We start from the raw sequence: 16780 nt of genomic DNA, 5'->3' as shown, positions 1-16780 counted from the left end.
GGAATGGCATTATTAAGTCATCGCTCAGCCTTTTCTTCTCCAAATTAAATAGCCCATATTATTTTAATTTATCCCAAAGCATTTTAAGCAGACACCATTTGCCAAGCCTCATGTATCTTTATGTGTTAAACTGCTTTTTTCTCCCCAGGTTCAAGGGCAGACGGGGTCTTTGAGGAGGATTCACAAATTGACATAGCTACAGTGCAGGATATGCTTAGCAGCCACCATTACAAGTCTTTCAAAGTCAGCATGATCCACAGACTACGCTTCACAACCGACGTCCAGTTAGGTAAGTGCACGAACAGCTGATGAACTGAGTGCTTTATTATCAGTGGTCAGTGTAGAACTTGGGGAAGAAACGACATACAACTTTTGTGTGACCGACATGGCTGACAGTAATTTGTTTTCAGAAAACAATGTTTAAACAATGAAATTTAAAGTACCTCCTTTTTCCCAGCTCAGTGCTCTGTCTTGTCGTTTTTTTATGAAGCAGAAGATTACAAATAGAACTAACTTGAGACTCTTCAAACTGATTGACTTCTGTGAAGTTCCGTGATTCCTTTCGTGCTGTGATTCTCTTACATGCCGTCCTCAGAACTGCTCTGTCGTGCTGCCACGCGCCTTTTCGTACTCGGTGGATTCGCTGCCTGTTCATTCATGGTTTATTCAGGAAGCTTTGTTATGATCTCAGAAGTCGTATTTGGATTCTCACCAGATAAACTGGAACTGACTTTCAACTAACATTTGGGGTTAATTTGTTCCAATTAAGTGCCAAATTTCTGTTTGGCCTTAAACCTAACAGCAGTAGGGCCAATCATAGTAGTCAACATAACATTAACGCAGCATCGTCATGGCGGCGGCCATTTAGAGGCATCCACTGTGTGTTAGGCACTGTGCTACGTGTTTTACGTGCTTAACTACCTGAAAGGTAGGCATTTTTACTGTCCCCTCTAACAGCATAAATGAGGTGCAGAGTGGTGAAATCTCATGCTCCAGGTCACACAGCAGGTTGGGGGTGGTGTCAGGAGCAGGCCCCAAAGGATGGTGGCAAGAGGGGAACTAGATATGGATGCCTGGCGCACTCGGTCAGGGACCTGAGCTGTACCCTGGCCCTGCCACTGACCTCTGCCACACCACCCCTTCCTGGGCCTCGTTTGCTTTATGCGTAAAGGAAGAAGGTTTGAATTCCAACTCTAAGGTTCACTAATTTTATATTTCTGACAAATGTTTTGTATGTGTCTCACTGTAAATCTTTGCAAATGTTGGCATTATTTGTAATAAGCCAGAATGCTGACTAATTTGTAATAAGCCTCAAAAATCTCTCAATAATTTCTTCCCAACTTGACTGACAGGAGCTTAAAATACGCTGACAGCTCAGCGTAGCAGTTACGAGATGAGCATCAAAATCACAGCTGGTTTAAACTGGGGCTCCATTGATAACCAGCCATATTAGGCAAGTGTCTTCACCTTTATGAGCCTCAGCTCCATTCAGCTTAAATGGGAATATCAGGAATACCATCTTCTTAGGATTGCTTGGGGACCGAGTCAGAGACGCCATGGAAAGCACTTAGCTCAGGGCCTGGCAGTTTCTGAGACTTCTGTAAATGAGAGCTGTTGGTGGAGAAGCAAAACAGTGGAGCGTTTAGAGGACAGACTCGGGGGTTAGAAGTCTAGTTTCAAACCCTGGCTCATTTATTAGCTGTACCACCACAGGCCAATGATGCAGTTTCCGTTTCCTCATTTATAAAAGGAAGACAATAGTCCCGCTGAGGATGGGGATGAAATGTGGTAACACATGCAGAACACTTAGAAAGGTGCCTGGCACATAGCAGGAGCTCAGTGAACATCAGCTGCTAAGATGGTGGCAATTCAAGCAGACTAATTAGGTGAGTTAGCACCCCATAACTTTGACCCAAAACACAGAACCCACCTTTCTTTCCCTTCTCTATAGACTGTTTCGCCCTCTTCACTCTAAAACTCTAAATCTCTAAAGTGGTTAAAAAAAATTGTTCAATTATTGTTGATTCTTAAAACAAAGTTCTTCAGTGTTGTTCTTCTTGGGGATGTTTTTCCTGGCATCTCTGATAGAAATAAAAATAATAAGGGGGCCAGCCCTTATTATTATACCTTATTATACCTGGGCCCGGTGGCTCACGTGGTTGGAGCACCGTGCTAACTCCAAGGTTGCCAGTTCGATTCCCACATGGGCCAGGGAGCTGTGTCCTACACAACTAGACTGAGAAACCATGGCTTAAACTGGAGAGGGAGGGGGAAGCGGGAGAAGGGACAAATAATAATAATAATAATAATAATAATAATAATAATAATAATAATATTGTTCAAAAAGAAACTGGATCCAAAATGGGATGTAATGACATCCTATATGATTCCATTTATATAACCTTCAAAAATGCACAAAAATAATCTGTTAGAAGTAATGCTGGTGGTTATCCTAGGGGGAGAGGAGGCTGTAGTGACTGGAGGGGAAGCTTCTGGCTACTGATAAGGTTCTGCTTCTTATCTGGGTGCTGATTACATGAGTATATAGACTTTGTGGAAAACTCAGTCATATAAATTCTTACATCATTTGTACTTTCTGTTGGTGTATTTTCAATTAAACATTTACTAAAGTAAGAAAGCTCCTCAGACATCCAATGTGTGTGCCTGCATGCAGTACCTCCCCAGTAACAACGACTCTGCCTTTCCTGTTTGGGTCTAGTTTTAAGAAGCTCACTAAGTCGCCTGAGTGCAGCCGAGATAAAGGTCCAGGGTGCAGGGAGGGATTTTTCCAGGTGAGCATAATCAGCGAGTCCACTGATCCCCAACGTGAAAAGCAATGCCTTGGAAATATAACCAAGATTGTGGGCTTCTTCCCCCCACTTTTTTCCAAAGGCAAAAAGCCAAACATTTAAGGAGAAAGTCTATAAAAGGATCTGTAGGAAGAGCCTAAGTTCTACAGACAGGACCAGCTTCGAGTCCCAGCATTACTACCTACTCGCAGTGTCACCTCAGACAAGTCCCTTTCCTTTTCAGTCTTAGTTTTTGTCGTTTATAAAATGGGAATTATAAGGTTTACCTTTTGAGATTGTATGAAAGTGTTTGGCCCATAGAAATTGTATTCTCAGTGGTAGCTTATTTTACTGTTATTACTATTGTCATTATTATTTACTTCGCCTGTTGCTTTCTCTCCTAGGCCACCATCTTGAATGTATTAAGTAGTGGCTTAGATTAGGTAGTGGCTCTGTTGGCAAAGTTTCACTTGTAGCCACAATGGACACTTGTTAGGTAGAAATGGGTGATGACAGTGATGCAAGCACCTCTCCCTAGTGCTGGTTCTCAGAAATGAGGTTGACTGGAGGCCAGGTCCCAGTCACCTCTGGATGCTTCCAGTGGCTCACGTGGCGCCCTCTGGTGGAGACTTCTCGGCCCTGAGGCACTACTGTTACACAACAGATGTCAGAATATGTTTCAATTATGAATTTAAGTTCAGTCCTTAGCATTATAAGCAGAAACTTCATTAATTAATCATGAGGAATTTTGAGACAATAACATTAAACTGTGCCCACGAGTACTGGACCATGCAGTGAATAGATCAGCTCATGCCCTACTCCCGTGTAGATGTGTTCAGATATGGAACTCAAGACCCTCTCTCCGTCCTTGCCGAGCAGACGATAACACCCTAGCAACAACAACAAAAACCTGCCCACAGCAATCCAGAAGTCCTTTCTGAAACAGAAGCTTCCACAAAGTACAGGGCAGCAAACCCCAGCACACCTTTTATGAGCATTGAAGTGAGCCTCTAGGTCCTGAGATCGGTAAATAATTTATTTTATTTCAACTGACTAGCCAGGTGCTTCAGCTCTTTTCTGACACTGATGGATGGCCTCCTCCGTTCGTCCATCCTGTGTCGGTCAGCACAGAGGTTTCACTTGCTCCCCGTGGCAAGTTCTTCTGGGCGCTAAGTGTCTGTGTGTGGCATTTACCCAGCAGTGGTGTGGCAGAGCACACCTTGGGGGATGGAATTCCCAAGCATCCACTGTGCCGTCACAGCTCCCTGTCCTCTGACGGGTAGTCGTGGCCAATGTGCCAGTGTTACCATCCACCGTTGGTTTCCAAGGTCAGGGGAGGAAAGAGGCAAACTTTGATCTGCAAGGCCCAAATGCAGACCAGTTTTCCACCAGACTTTTTTACAATTGAAAAGTTTACTGGACTCTATTAATGAAACCTATGACAAAGAGCTGACCTTTTAAAATAATATCAACAGAAAGTTATTTGTAAAAGCACTTGTTGTGTTATCAGGTGCTTACTGTATGCCACGCACTTTGCTGCTCACTCTTTTACATGTTTTGTCTCCTGTAATTATAGCAGTGTTATTTGATAGTACTGATACTATCTCCATATTTTATGTGAAGAAACTGGGACATAAGGAAAATCTAGTAAGGAAGCTGGAATTAGAACCCAGGTCTGTCTGAGACTGAATCCTACAGGTAACTACTATATCATGATGCCTTGAATGCAAATCGTCATTGTACTAGTACTCTGTAGTTCTCACACAATCGACAGTATGCAGTTAACTTTCACCCTGTTACCTTATTTAATCCACACAGCATATTGGTGATGTTGTTCCCCTTTCATGACTGAGAAAACAGATTTGGAGTTAATGAAATAATGTGATGTATATAAAGCACTGAGCGTTTACTGGCACGTAGCTATGACTTGGTAGGTACTAACTCTTTCCCTCACCCCCAGCCATCAGATATACAGTGGGATATCCAGTCCCAGTAGGAGAACTGGGACTGAAACTCACTCCCATACGCCACGCCCAACCCATCATGGCACAGATGCCGCAGACATTGCTAACTGGCCTTCACAAAGGAAGCAGTTACTTCCGTTTGTCCAGTTCCAAAAGTTCTGAACATCCCTGTCATTCCCTGTCTTTCCCGGACGTGGACGTCAGTGTCAGTGTAGTATGGATGCTGCTGTCACCCTCCAGCCATTGCTAATCTGTCACTTGTGCGCCCTGGGCCCGGACGCAACCTCAGCATCATTCCCAGCACAGCCCTAGAAGTGGCCCCTACCAGTCACTACAGTTGGTTCTTAACTTGGAATCACTTTTCCATGCCTGCTCTCCCAGCCGGGAAGCTCGCCAAACAAAGCCGCCATGCCGACCCATTCCTATATTTCTTAAAAACATTCTTAGAATTTTTCATCTTGTCTGCTTCCCCTCTGTATTGGGCCTCAAAGTACAGATGCCCTTTAAGTGAAGACCTTGCCCAAGCTCATACCAAGTAGAGGGGTTTTTTCCATTAACTCAGTCTCGCGTATGTGTGATCCTAATGGCCGACCACAGGATCAGGCACGAAGACATGGGTACTACCCAAACATGCCAGGGCTAGCCGAGTGAAGTAGGTCTGGGGAAAAGCGAAACGAAAATGGTCCTTTGGTGAGTGCCAGCCGTGATCTAGAAAGCACATAGTATATTGTCAGTGAGTATTTGTTGGCTGGCTGGCAGAAACTGACTTAGGATGCACCTGCCAGGGGCTCCCCAGAAACCCGTATAAGAAACAAGGCAGAGGGCCCAGGCCTCGCCATAGTGTGCCTCTCACGCGCGCAGTACCTTCAGGCAGGGCTTGTCCCGCCCGTGTGTCAGAATCACCAAGGCCCGGACCTCAGCCCAGCCCTGCTGGCTCAGAACCTCTAGTTAATTGTGGGGTTTGGGAAACGCAACCTCACTGTGTTCAGAGAACTTTCTTGCCCTTATCTCTTTGTCCAAGGCTTGCTTTTACTGACTGGGCAGGTTGGCCCAGTTTTCCTGACTCAGTCTCAGGCTGAGAAGTGCTTTGGTAGGTGTACCACTTGTGCTAACTTGATTCCTTCACTTTATCATTTGTCAATATAGACTGTCCCCATGTCACCAAAGAGAAAGCTAATATACCTTGAATTCATACCATAGTATGAATACACAATATACCACGAATTCTGTGTCATATTGCCTATATCGTCTAACATAATTCTTTATAGATATACAAATTCTTTATAGGATTTACAGATAAAGACTGCTATAAAATAATCTCTACCTAAAGGTTACCTCCATTATCTCTTCATAAAACAATCCATATGTATAACAACAACACTCGTGATCACAGTAGTTATATATCAGCATTCTTCAGTTATGTATCAGCACATACCTTAGAGAAGGCAGAAAGGTTTCATCTCATAAACCGACTCCAATCAAGTTCATAATGGCTGCCCGGAGCATTATGCTGAGGCAGCATCTCGAGCTGTGTCTGAGGGCAACAGAAAGAAACTCTGTGATTGATTAAAAATGCCTGCCCTGGGCCTGACCATGATGAGAGGCAGCGTAGCTGCCATCTGTTGTCTTCCCTGGTTTATCTGTCCTATTGCAGTTACTGTTTAACCCCCAGTTGATACCTACAAGCCAGCACTCACGGAAGACCTTATTTTACGGCGTTATTTTTTAATACACAACACGCAAACTTAAGAAGCACATTAACAGCACAGACTACGTGAGTGAAAGCAAAGAGCTGTGGCCTGGACTTTATTACTCCTCCGGCTCGCTCTGACGCTGAAAGTAGTTCCGTGTGGCTGTGTGAATAAAATATGTGCCCTGTTATTTTCCGATGGGTTGCCTATATATAGGTTTATATGTAGTTCAAGTAATGATGTCATCTGGAAATGCATGTTCTTAAGAAATGGATTGATCTGCCTTTCACGTTTCTGTTTCATTTTCTTTTGGAATACGAAGGAGATAACCCTTCTCCATTCAAAGACACTAAAATGGTCATGAGGAGACATGCATTGTGCTTCACTCCCAAATCCCTGCGTCTGTTGAGTCATGTGAGGATGGCAATTGTAGTATTTAATGATTGTTCTGTCCTTATTGTGGCAGCATTTTCTGAACCGAAATGTGGCCTAGAGCTTAACAAATACTAATGAACTTGTGAGAGAGCAGGGCAGGTACCATCAAGATGCCCAGAAAAGTCCTTTACTACATGAGTGCTTAATGCACTGAGGAGCCTGAGGAGAAACCCCCCGACTGGGAATGTCAGGAGCTCTAGGGGCTCCTGCTAACTGTAAACCTTCCTTTTTTTTTTTTTTTTTAAATCTTATTGACTTTTTTTTTTTTATTTATTTTTTATTTTTTTTTTATTTTTATTTTTTTGTTGAGAGCCCACTGGCCCATGTGGGAATCAAACCCGCAGCCTTCAGAGTTAGGAGCACGGAGCTCCAACCGCCTGCGCCACCGGGCCGGCCCTAAACCTTCCTTTACTTGCCCGCTCCCAGACCTACCCGGTGAGAATTCCTGCTGAGTAATCCAGGGTTACCAGTGACATTGTGTCTGGTTCCTCAGAGGGCTGAGAATAAATTGAGAATTGGAAAAAGTTGAGAACCACTGGCATCCTATAATTGATGGGAATAGGATATGTGAGATTTCATCAAGGTTCTGTGCTCTTTTTACCACATCCTCATTCTTGGTACTTGACCTCCAGCCGTGAGCCTGGGCCTGAACATGAGGAAGATCTGATTTCTCCCACTCACTAACTGATACTATTACAGATTCTCTTAGGAAACGGCATTACTGCTTCCTAACTCTCATTGCAAGCTCATCTAAGGAATCTATTTACCAGGAGAATATTTAGTTTGGGTATCTAATTGTCCCGGTATTAAATCTTTGTATCTGCCTTTTCTTCAGAGAGAATTTAGGCCTCATTTGGCATTCTGAGAATAATGGTCTAGTCAGGTACACTTAGATTTGTCACTGGCCACACACTGGAATTGGCAGCATTTAGCTGTGGCTCCCAAATTGTTTCAGATGGTTAGCCCCTTAAATGGAACCAGTGATCCTGGGCCCCAGTACCCCTCTTGATCTCAAAAATGTAAAGCTCTACTGGGTCTCAGTTTAGTTGTGACCCACAGTAAGCTTTTGTCATCTTTTGAGGGTTCTTAACATACTGCAGAGGCAGTGCTTTTTATACTGGAATGCATTTGATCACTGTGGAATATACCCACTATATAAACAATGTGTAGTGAGACGAGAGAGCTGGCCTGTTTAAACCCTGGCTAGGTAGGATGGGGATGTGAATTATGGTTACAGCTTTGTCATTAATAGGTGACATCAGACAAGCCATATCTCTGCCCTGAGCCTCAATTTCTTCATATGGAGAATGAAAACCCCAGACTCGGTGATCCCGGAGGTCTCATTAAGCCCACACAGCCTGTGTGTCTGATCCTGTGTGTAAATTCAGACAAGTTCCAAAGATTTCCCTGACCTCTCTGTGGACGCGATCGATTGGCCGCGGACACTCAGCAAAATCCACTCTCACAAAGAGTTGTTCAGTGTCACTCCCGGGGGGCTTTTCAGGCTTTCATAGGCTCTAGGTAACCTGAAGACAAGAGGATTGTAGAATTGTATAAAAAGCTACTCCAGGATTTAACAAGAGTGGGGCTTTTATAGTCTTACATTCAAAGTTTTAGGATATTGATGAATGAACCACAGCTTGTGATGTCTGAGCAAATAAACAATAACTCAGGAAATACACTGAGGCATGGGATGTCAGATGCCCTCATTTTTGCCAAACTGGTGTTTGAACTTCCTAGAGGGGCACTTGAAGTGTGCCTCCCCGGACGCTGTGCCTCGGCACGGCAGGCATGTTCTTCTGGGTAGGAAACAGCTGTGTGTCGGAAGGAGCTGCTACTGGAGACCTGGGCTTCAGCCCAGCTTTGCTGTTCCCTGACTTGGCCCGCCCTGCGCAAGGACGTCATTTCACCTTTAGGCTCATCGTTAGTAATAATTTCAGCAATGATTGATTGAGCCCTTATCATGTGCCAGGCAATCTGCTACGTTTTTTCACGTTTCATCTTCATGACAGCCCAGGAACTGGTACTGTGTTACCCCATTTTACAAAGGGCAAGGTCAGGCTCACCTAGGGAGAAGTAACTTTGCCCAGTATAACACCCGTGCAAATGTGCTGGCAAAATCACGATCTCCAAATGAATAACTTGGAGACCTTGCGGGATGGGGGGTCCCTAGCACAAGTGTCTCCACAACACCAGGTGTAGGACTGTTCCTCCTGATGTAGAATTGAACTCTTGGAGGTCACAGGGAAGAGGTGTCCCCAGTGACACTCAGTGATGGAGGTTATAGTAAGGATTCACTTCCAGGGCATGAGGGCACTGGTTTCCCCAGCTGGACAGTCGTCCTACACCTCCGAGGCTGGGGTGTAGAGCAGGTCCCTCACCACCACCCAACTAGGGCCAGCAGGTCCCATGTTCACATCCCTCCTATGGCTCCGTGGGCTCCCCCTTTCTGACCCTTCTCACTGGGTCTGTCACATCCCAGAGCCTGACTCCTGGTAATCACGGTCAGGAGAAGCAGTAGCGTGGGTCACTAGCTGTGTATTGATCACTATCCAAAGCTCTTTACAAGTCTCATATCCCTTAATCCTCACAACAAGCCCGTGAGGTCAGTGCTGTTGTCATCAGCGTTTTACAGCAACTTGGCCTACGTCACATAGGAAGTAGAAGAGCCGAGATCTGAACTCGGGACTCTCAGACTCCAGAGTCCCTGTCCCTAACCTTCCTTTAAATCTACAATGGCCTACAACTGCCTTCCTGGTGGAGGCATAGTAAGCTCTCAGTAAGTCTCTACACAAAAGGCCTGGCACAGGAGCTGCTCAAAGGAGGTACCCAGGCTGTGTTAGCAGAAGAGGATACACATTGCTAATTTCCTTGTGTGGAAATTTTTTGACTCTTTAAAACAGACAAGGGTCACCTTGTAAACTCCAAAGCCTTAGATACAGTTTCCCCAGAGTGTTGTGTATACATTGGAGTTGCATTTTTGTTTATTTAGAGCTGTCTTGTTAAGGAAGGATTTATATGCTGGCGCTGATGTAGGACAGCAATCAGGCAGTGTTTTCTGCCTTTGACAGTTGGTGTGATAGTTTGCTTCCACTGAAGTTTGACTCACTGTATCTGGAAGCTGTCAGAAGTGGGAGCATGAAAAGGTCATGACAGATGGCTGTGGATAAGTGGCTAGGGGAGGAGAGCTGGTAAGGAGACAAATGGCCTTCCTTGTTTTCCAAGGAAGGGACTGACCCTGGCCACTTTGGGCCAGCCGCCATGCCCCCTCTCTGCTCACCTGCCATTGCTGTGGTAGGGTGGAGCCTGCCAGACACCACTGCGAGAGTGGCACCAGGTTGGGCATAACACAACTGATGGGAGCCTTTCCTGCAGTCAGTCCCTGGGTGCTTGAGAACTGCTGGAAGGAATTAATCACTTTTTGTGATTATCAATTACAGAATTCCAGCATACTCCATTTTGCACATTTTAAAAGCTGTGAAAGGGGTACTAAATTCTGAAGTTGAAACTGAAAAACATGTCAACTTCTAAAATCACTTGTTTTCATTTTTGGTACAATTTTTATTTTGGAAAAATACAGAAAAGGAAAGGATATAATCCTACTAGCCAGAGTGGACTGCTGTTACCAGTTTGGAGCATATCCTTTTCATCTCTTCTCTATAAACATTTTTGTCTGTCCTTTTCACATAACATCATAAGAATTTGCCCAAGTCAAAGCTTTTCTTACACATAATTTTCATGGTTATGTTGTGTTCTATCACGGTTGGATTAACTAATCCTCTATCATTGGCCATTTAAGTTGGAGAAATGTAAACTTAACAAAAGCCAGCTTCCCTTGTTTTCTTGGGCGTATGTTTATAATTTGAATTGCTTAAAAATAGTGCATAACTAACAATTTTAAGGAGTGCTTCTGCCTTTATTTCAGTGACTTTACATAAAAATGTTAGCCAGGGAAATCCAAACTATGTTCAGTGGTCAAAAAGATATATATTGATAGGATTTCGTGTTCCACTTTGTATGTATGAACAAAAATAGGTGTGCATTTATTGGAACCTAGTGGAATATTTATTTGTTCCGTGGTGAGAATTGAGAGAGGACGCTAAAGACTGGCCGGGCAGAGTTCCTTATTGTCATCTCGACTGAATGCGGCCATGTAGAACTATGGAAAGTACCATTCTTAGGAACCAGATAGCTCTGGGTGTGGAAAATGGCCTTTCCTCTTAAAACCTCTCCAACCTTATACACTTCTCCTAGGGAGTGTTATGTAAAACACCTAGCACAGTACTTGCGGGATAGTGTAGTGGCTGAGACGACAGAACCTGGAAGCAGATTACCTGGCTTTCTTCAAATTGCAGCTTTGCCACTTTTTAGCTATGTGATCTTGGGCAAACTGCTTAACCTCCCTGTGTTTCAGTTTATTCTATAAAATAGGAATAAACATAGTAACCAGCTTCATAAGGCTGTTGTGAGATTTGAATCAATGCACACAAAGGATTTCCAACTATGCTGGCACATAGTTGGTCCAGTTGCACCCCTCTTTGCCCCTGGCCTGGACTGTGGCACCTACCTCCTAACTGTTCTCCTGTACACCAGGCTGCCTTCTCCCTCCAACCAAGGAGATCTCAGACTCCTGGGCCAGGGATAGGAGAGGTCTCTCCTTCCATGCTGGATTCTGCAGGCTTTTTCTTCAGCAGTGGGGCCTGGGTGTGAATTGCCTCAGGCGCCCCTGGACTGGAAGCCAAGGGCTGCCACTTCCCCAACAAGAATGAACAGGGATCTATGGGGCCACGTGCCCTGCTTTAAGGAGCCGAGACTTACACACATCTCGAGTAGGATTATTTAATGTACAGAAGGATTTTTCCCATCAGGGAAGATTCCCCTACAGGTTTCTTGAAGTAGTGACTCCTCTAGGCAGGCGAATGTTTTATAGATCATTAACTACTTGACTGAAAGCCTACAGGGCAGAGAAACTTAAAACTAAAGTGCTGGGGGCCCCTGCCAATTACAGATCAATCCAAAATGAAGATAAAGTATCTCTGGAACTAGAAGTCAGTGGGAAATGTGATTTGATTCAGAAAAAAATCTGATTTACGCGCAACTTTTTTGGAGCACACCAATTGTTTAAATGGTGTTCCACCTGCCTGCCCATCTCGAACCTAAGGCATTCATCTCCCACGTCTTCATCCCCAAGCCCCAGACTTGGGGCTCTCCTCTGTGATCAGTGACTGCACAATAGCCCCAGGAAAGGGCGTCATTGGGAAGGTGTTCTTGTGGCCAGAGCTTAGGCAATTGATTAGAGATACAGCCCGTAATGGATGAACTCTACAGTAACAATTTGCAGATAAAAATAATAGAAGTTAAAGTGTACTTTACATGATAAAAGAAAGATGAAAGAGGATGAGAGTCTGTTACATCTGAGATGGTTACAAAAGTCCTGCTTTGTGAAGTAGGCTCTGTTGAAAAGATTGATGCAATGGGGAGTGACCTTGGCTTGGAGCAGGAGCTGGTGATGTATGTATGAGCATCCCTCTGCTAAATGGACCCAGATTTGTAGCACTAATATACATGGGAGCCCAGAACCAAACTCAGTACGGCAATAAATCAACAGCCACTTTGGGTGTCATTTCTGGTTTATATTCCACTATTGTTCTATCACTTTAATTCATGTCACTATCATCTTTTCATCTGGAACAGTTTTATATAATTTTCCAGTGGAGTTACCTGACAAATCCTATCAAATTAACAAGGTACATTAACAATATTGACTGACTACGACTTCAGGAGTTGCAGGGCCGTAGAACAAAATTTTAAAACCCTATCTCTCTGGTGATGTCGCCCCCCTTTCTGAGAAAGAAATGTGGGAAGGGTTTATTCCACATAAAAGATATGCACATTTATTTTGCTCTGCTCGTTTTGACTTTTATAAATGTCAAAATAAAAAGCAGGAGAAAAAAAAGCAGAAGAAGGAGGGGGGACCCCCCCCAAAAAAAAAAATGCTACCAACCACCATGGCATGGCGTAAGTACTTTTCTTCTGTCAGGGAACTATAGAAATGTCCAGATCTTTAACAATTAATGACCAAATTGGAGAGCAGCATGTAACTAGGTAGTCGTAATCTATTCTAAGTGAGATGTAATAAAATTGGTCTCCTGATGCCTTCTCACCCTCCTGAAATCATCTAGACCTGAATGTCCAGAGTCAATTGGACTTACGACATTATGCCTAATTGAAATACGGTATTCCTGAAATATGTCTAATGGCAAATTCCAGCAACCAATTAATAAAAAAATACCAATTGTTCGTCTTTTTCCAAAGACCCCCGAGTAATGACCAGGGTTAAGCGACTGTACTGCATTGTCTCCTCCGAAGACGGCAGACGAGACCTCACCATGGTCTGTGTCGTCCTGCCTTTGTCTGACTGCTATCTGAGATTTCTCCATTCATAAGATAAAACAGAACTGGACGCAGTGTGTGGCAGACCTCTTCACTAGAATTGTGTTGGTTTTCTTTTCTTAATTTTTAATTTGCTCTCATACTATGACATTGTGGGGTTTCTTGGTGGGTGTTTTTTGTTAGTGTTTTTTATTGAGCTGTTTCTTTTACCTGCTTTTTCTTTTGCCTGCCTAAGTTTTCTCGCATTGTATTGAAAAATTTCTAAGTGTGGTCCATAGGATGAAATCTGTTGACTCTGTCTTTTCTGTTTTGCAGTATGTACATTTGATTGTTTTATTTCTAATATCTTCATTTTGCTCTTTTTACTTTGACCCTGACCTTTAAACTATGGCCTAAAAATTAATTACTTTCAAGATTCCATCTGGGTCCCACTCTGGAAGGCATATGAAGGTTTTTGTCTCACTTCATGAACAGAAATCCTCAGTTGTCATCAAAAGAAGAGAAAGAGAGCATCTAGCCTGGATCGCAGGTGTCAGGCTGAGCATACACTGCTCGGTGACACCAGGAGAGCAGTCGCTGTTCATTTCCAGCCATGGCGGAACGCCTTCATCCTGGGTGTTACCTTTGTTCTCCTAACACCTTTGCTCCCAGTTACTGCGCAGTGTGTCATGTCTTTCACAGTTCTGAAAATGAAACCTGAAGTGCCAGTATTTAACATTCTGGATTCCTGTTATAAAGTCTTTGTTGCATAAAGCTCACACCCACTGCTCTCTCTCCCTCAGAGAAGTGTCCTCCGCAGCCTGAAGCCAGGCTCCAAGACTTAAACTTGGAATATTTTACGTAAAGGACCCTTTGATCCTCCTGTGACTGCCTTTAAATTTAGCTTGGATAATTATTTAGTGTCAGAGAAGGGAAGAGAGAGATTTTTTTTCCCTTTTAGTGTGTAAGATGTTGATGGATCAGAAACTCTTCACTGGTAGCTTAGCTATTTAAGCATAGGTGGCATTACAGATTTATCTGTCCAACCCAGATCTTATTCTAGAAGAACAACAAAAAAAGACCTCTGATTGTAATTGGTTTTAAACGAACCTTATGTTGTAGTTTGTTTAATTATAATATAGAGGTAATGTAGGATTGACATAATGTAGGTTAACTGTATTGTATCTGTGTTAAACATCAAAGAAGTTATATTTCTTTATACCTTTGTATATAGTCTTTGGATGCCCCCTCCCCGACTCACCCACCCAGGAAACCAGACTGTGCAACTTCCGTGTACCATTTGGAGTCTCCTTATGTCTCTGTCTTAAGCCCATGGCGTTCCCCAGAGCCCTAAGAAAGAGCTCATGTTCCTCCAATTTAGGATTTTCAAAGCAGGTCAAATGACTACACTGAAATCACTTACACCTTCCAATGCCTGTGGCTTCTTTTTCTGTCCTCCCCTCGGCCTTACAGGTATCTCTGGAGACAAAGTAGAGATAGACCCTGTTACGAATCAGAAAGCCAGCACGAAGTTTTGGATTAAGCAGAAACCCATCTCAGTCGACTCTGACCTGCTCTGTGCCTGCGACCTTGCTGAAGAAAAAAGCCCCAGTGAGTAGTCCCTTTTATTTATGTCTCCTCTCTCTCTTCCCCTCTTCCCCTCTGTGTGCTGGGTGCCAGGAGAATATATTACCGCTGTGTCCTTTTTTCCTTGGGTCTGTTTAATTCATTACCAGAAATTTATTTTAATCAAACGGGATTGTATTGTGGTGCACAGAGCCTGACATGGGTCCCCATCCTGTTGTGTCTTGATGGCAACAGAGAACCTCACAGCTCCTGACCTCAGTAGCCCCCTCTGGGAGCTGGGGGTAGGGAGGGGGAGGGCAAGATTCCTGCTGCGAGGCTGCAGTCACCAGAGCCCTCATTTCCCTTTGTGCTCCCTTCCTCTTCCCATTTGGGGGACTTCACCAGTTAGACCTGGACCTGCCTGCTTTCCTTGCCAGATCCAGGGAAGCTGGGAGATTTCCTGTGGCAGCTGAAGACTAGATTTAGATATCCATCATGCCGGAAGTGTCAACACCCTCTAGATTATTGGCAGTTGCACGACCTACCGGCTCGTTATTAAACTCCTGCCTGGTCCTGCAGAAGAGATCGCTGCCGGGTTGGCACTCTGTTTAAATTATGAAAGTAGATACAGTCTGGTTGTATATTTTGGCGTATTATATTTTTGCAGTTAAGTAATTGAGTGTAGCAGTTAGATTAATCATTTTTAGGACTTCAGTCCCATAGTGGAACAGAAAGGACACAGATCACACTGAAATTCCTCCATGGAAGAATGAAGATTAAACTCTGTAAGGATTTGTTAGGTGCCTAGAGAAGGCTATGAGATGGTGGTTCTAAGCCTGGCACATACCAGCATTGCCTGTGCAGTCGGTTTCAAATGCAGTTACCCCCGGCCCACCCCAGTGGGTTCTGATTTGGTAATTTGGGACGACTTGCATCTAATTTTCATTAATCCCGTTTTTTGAGAACGATTTGAGAACAAATGTTATAAGGAATGAAATACTCAAAAGGAATAATAAGAAATGTAAAGGCTAGCAAGTGTTTGTAATACGGTTCAAGTTGTTGAGATAATACTGACCAAACAGGGGTCCAAAGAGCACAGAGCCCCTGAAGAGGGCCTGCGGACTGGGCACATACCACGTTGGTTGGGCATTTAACTGTTTTGTCAAATCCAGCTCTGCTGGGCTGCAGTCTCTTCCTTTCAACTCATTGTCCTATAGCTTGGTGAGAAGGGAGAACTTAGTGGTTTGGTGCAGAAAGAAATAAGGCCACGCCCACCCCATTCTCCGCCATTCCTGTCATCCCAGTGACGCTCCGCCTCCGCGAGGGGGCTACTGGAAGGAGCTGGGAGAATATTGCCTGCTGCTCTGGGGCCCTTGCCCCAACGCTGCCAGATTCCCTGTGCCTTTAGGTAAATATCTTCCTAATTCCTCTCACTCCAGCTTGTTGGCCATAAAGATGTCGTTGTTCTAGCATCTTTCTTCCCAAGAACTCAGGATGCTTTGAAAAGGAACATTTTATGAATTCTCCGTGTGTCTGAGAAATAAGAGACTATCACTCACATGTTGCAGAGAAGGATAAGCTGGAGTGGAAAGATTAGGAAAAGAGCTAGAAACAGGGTTCAGTTTTCCCTCACATCGAGACACTCATTGTGCCAAGGAACGCTGTGATTCCGGCTCTGAAAGGTGGCGGACATAACACATCCAGCACAGTAAGAACGAAGAAAATCAGTTATCACCTCCCCGTTGCCTCTTGGGATCAGTCACTCAAGAAATAATTATTACATCTCTGTGGGTGAGGACAGGTTCCAAGCATGGGGTACAGAGCAGACGTGGGCCCCACCATTTCAGTATTGACAATCCAGCAAGAGAGTCTTTTATCTTCTCACACCTACTGGATGGTTCTGTGTGAAAACCCGCATGTGGGTCTTACAGAGGTTTCCTCCTCTCTCACTCTGGTTCCCCAG

At 44.1% G+C, this 16780-nt stretch overlaps 1 protein-coding gene across 11 annotated transcripts in view; it reads left to right on the top strand.

The window, feature by feature from the left end:
* MAPKAP1 (MAPK associated protein 1) overlaps positions 1 to 16780 on the top strand; it is a 217820-nt gene that overhangs the window by 176338 nt on the left and 24702 nt on the right. For all 11 annotated transcript variants that reach the window (XM_081066335.1, XM_081066328.1, XM_081066331.1 and 8 more), the window contains 2 exons: positions 149 to 289; positions 14725 to 14862. In XM_081066335.1, coding sequence (XP_080922461.1) covers positions 149 to 289; positions 14725 to 14862 — 279 coding nt within the window. The remainder of the gene's footprint in view (positions 1 to 148; positions 290 to 14724; positions 14863 to 16780) is intronic.

The sequence above is a fragment of the Rhinolophus hipposideros genome, assembly GCF_964194185.1.
Source record: "Rhinolophus hipposideros genome assembly, chromosome: 11".
NCBI lineage: Eukaryota > Metazoa > Chordata > Mammalia > Chiroptera > Rhinolophidae > Rhinolophus > Rhinolophus hipposideros.
This window is presented reverse-complemented; position numbering and strand designations above follow the sequence as displayed.